The 2,962-nt window shown below is 35.1% G+C and overlaps 1 protein-coding gene across 1 annotated transcript in view; it reads left to right on the top strand.

The window, feature by feature from the left end:
- LOC107692474 (ATP-binding cassette sub-family C member 8) overlaps positions 1-2,962 on the top strand; it is a 35,520-nt gene that overhangs the window by 30,015 nt on the left and 2,543 nt on the right. The window contains 6 exon segments of the mRNA XM_074187023.1: positions 335-465; positions 536-614; positions 705-813; positions 931-1,034; positions 1,762-1,895; positions 1,979-2,041. Coding sequence (XP_074043124.1) covers positions 335-465; positions 536-614; positions 705-813; positions 931-1,034; positions 1,762-1,895; positions 1,979-2,041 — 620 coding nt within the window.

Below are 2,962 nucleotides of genomic sequence, written 5' to 3' on the forward strand. Positions count from 1 at the left end.
ACATGTTAGGAAATAATAATAATAATAATAATAATAATAATAATAATAATAATAATAATAATAATAATGGTATTATTATTATTATTATTATTATTATTATTAAACTGAATATGAATTTCAAATCATAATTAAATTAAAATATTTATATTTTTAAATACATAAATATTCTATGCATACAAATCAAATATTAATTTGTAAAATTTATAGCATTTCTAACAATTTGAATGCACATTATATATTATGCTTCACCGAACATGAATGCAATATTTTGTTCATTATTTTTGGAAGTTCTTTAGAAAGTGTCATCAGCAGATGTGATGTGATGTGATTGCAGCTCCTGCTCAGGTTCCTGCCGGATGGCCAAAGTACGGAGAGATCCAGATCAAGAACCTGAGCGTTCGCTACGACAGCAGCCTGAAGCCCGTCCTGAGACACATCAACTCTCACATCAGACCGGGAAAGAAGGTCAGTCTGACGCTCTACACAAACACACTCAGAGCAAATTACACGTGAAGACTGAGTGTTTTATGGCTAGGTGGGAATCTGTGGACGGACGGGAAGTGGGAAATCCTCCTTTTCTCTGGCTCTCTTCAGAATGCTGGACACGATCGAGGGTAACAGGAGCTCCGTAGTGATCAAACTCGTCATGTTCTGACCTCTTCTGGGTCTTTGTGATTCCATGGATGTGTTTTGTTCTCACACAGGGCAAATAGTCATTGATGGGATTGATATCGCCAAGCTTCCTCTGCAGACTCTACGATCAAAGTTTTCCATCATCCTGCAGGATCCCATTTTATTCAGTGGAACGATTCGATGAGGCTTTACACGTTTCTCCAGCCTTTTATACTGTATTTTCAATCAGGTTGCCTGTACAAAGACACACAAATCATCCAGTGCAGTCTGCTCTAGTCTTTCACCTGTGTTTCTCAGCTTTAATCTGGATCCGGAGAGAAAGGCCACTGATCAGATGCTTTGGGAGGCTCTTGAGATTGCTCAGCTCATGCCAGTTGTTAAAGCTCTACCTGGAGGACTAGGTGAGATCAATGAGTTCAGTTTTTTTTTAAGGTAAGGACTGGACGAGCAGAACAAAAATAAGCAGTAAACACTACCAGTCAAACATTTGGAATAATTAAGTAAATTAAAAAAAAAAAGTATCTTCTGCTCACACAGGCTGCATTTATTTGTTAAAAAATACATAATTTAAAAAATAAATTAAAAACAGTAAAATTGTGAAATACAATTTAAAACAGCTGTAATTGATTTCTCTGATCAAAGCTGAATTTTCAGCATCATTACTCCAGTCTTCAGTGTCACATGATCTTCAGAAATCATAATAATATGCTGATTTGCTGCTCAAGAAACATTTCTGATTATTATCAATGTTGAAAACAGTTGTGCTGCACAATATTTTTTTGCAAAAAATGATTCAGCAAACACATTTGTTGTTTAGACATTTTCTAGTGGTTTCAACTTTTTATTCATCAAATAAGCCTGAACAAAGTATCATGATTTCTGCAAAAAAAAAAAAAAAAGATAAAAAAAAAATTTTTTTTTCGGGAAACAAAAATTTTAAATTGCAAAAATATATCACAGTTTTACTGTATTTTTGATTACATAAATGCAGCCTTGGTGATTTTTTTTTTTTTTTTTCAAAAACAAAAAAATCTTAATTATTCCAATTGCTGGACTGGTCATGTAAATATCTCATAAATCCATTAATTTGATTTAATAAGCGATTCACAAAAATGCTCCGCTCCACAGATGCGATGGTGACGGAGGGAGGAGAGAACTTCAGTCAGGGCCAGCGGCAGCTCTTCTGTCTCGCTCGAGCCTTCGTGAGGAAGAGCAGCATCCTCATCATGGATGAAGCTACAGCGTCTATCGACATGGCCACAGTGAGAACAAGACTGAGCTTATTCAGCGGCTTGTTTCTCTGCTGCATGTAAAGTTTGGTTAATCACCGTCTTTGTTCCTGTAGGAGAGTATTCTGCAGAAAGTAGTCATGACGGCGTTTGCAGACCGAACAGTGGTTACGATAGCAGTGAGTCCCTGCACCTCTTTAAACTATACTATACAAAGCTACAAAGCAGGGGTCTTCCGCTCTGGCCCTCGAGGTCCACTTTCCTGAAGAGTTCAGCTCCAAACTGCGAGTAACTTCCTAGTGACCCTGATCAGCTGGTTCAGGTGTGTTTGATTAGGGTTGCAGCTGAACTCTGCAGGAATGTGGACCTCGAGGGCCCGAGTTGAGAAGCGCTGCTATACAGCATTTACTAAACCTAAAGACTGTCATCTACTCATGCCAATCCACAAAAACCTTAGCAACATTCACATTAATATGCTGGATTATATGGAAGCTTATTTCTGACACTGTATTAAAAAAAATAATAATAATAATAATTGCAAATTTTATTTCTCACAATTTATATCCAATGATGACTTTTTTCTTGTAATTATGAGGGGAAAAAAGTCGGAAGTCAAAAGGTAATTGGGAGTTTTTATCTCATAATTCTGACTTTTTTTCACAATTCTGAGGTTATATCTTACAATTCTCACTTTTTCTTTATAATGGTAAGTTTATATCTCATAATTCTGACTTTTCCCCACAAATTCTGAGGTTATATCTCACAATTCTCACTTTTTCTTTACAATGGTAAGTTTATATCTCACAATTCTGACTTTTTCACACAAATTCTGAGTATATATCTCATAATTCAGACTTTTTCCTCACAATGCCGAGTTTCACATAATTCTGACTTTCCTCAATGCAGAGTTTATATCATAATTCTGAGTTTATATAATAATTCTGACTTTCCTCAATTCTGAGTTTATATCATAATTCTGAGTTTATATCATAATTCTGAGTTTATATCATAATTCTGAGTTTATATCATAATTCTGAGTTTATATAATAATTCTGACTTTCCTCAATTCTGAGTTTATATCATAATTCTGAGTTTATATC

This window comes from Sinocyclocheilus anshuiensis, unplaced genomic scaffold (assembly GCF_001515605.1).
Source record: "Sinocyclocheilus anshuiensis isolate Anshui unplaced genomic scaffold, SAMN03320099.WGS_v1.1 scaffold1082, whole genome shotgun sequence".
NCBI lineage: Eukaryota > Metazoa > Chordata > Actinopteri > Cypriniformes > Cyprinidae > Sinocyclocheilus > Sinocyclocheilus anshuiensis.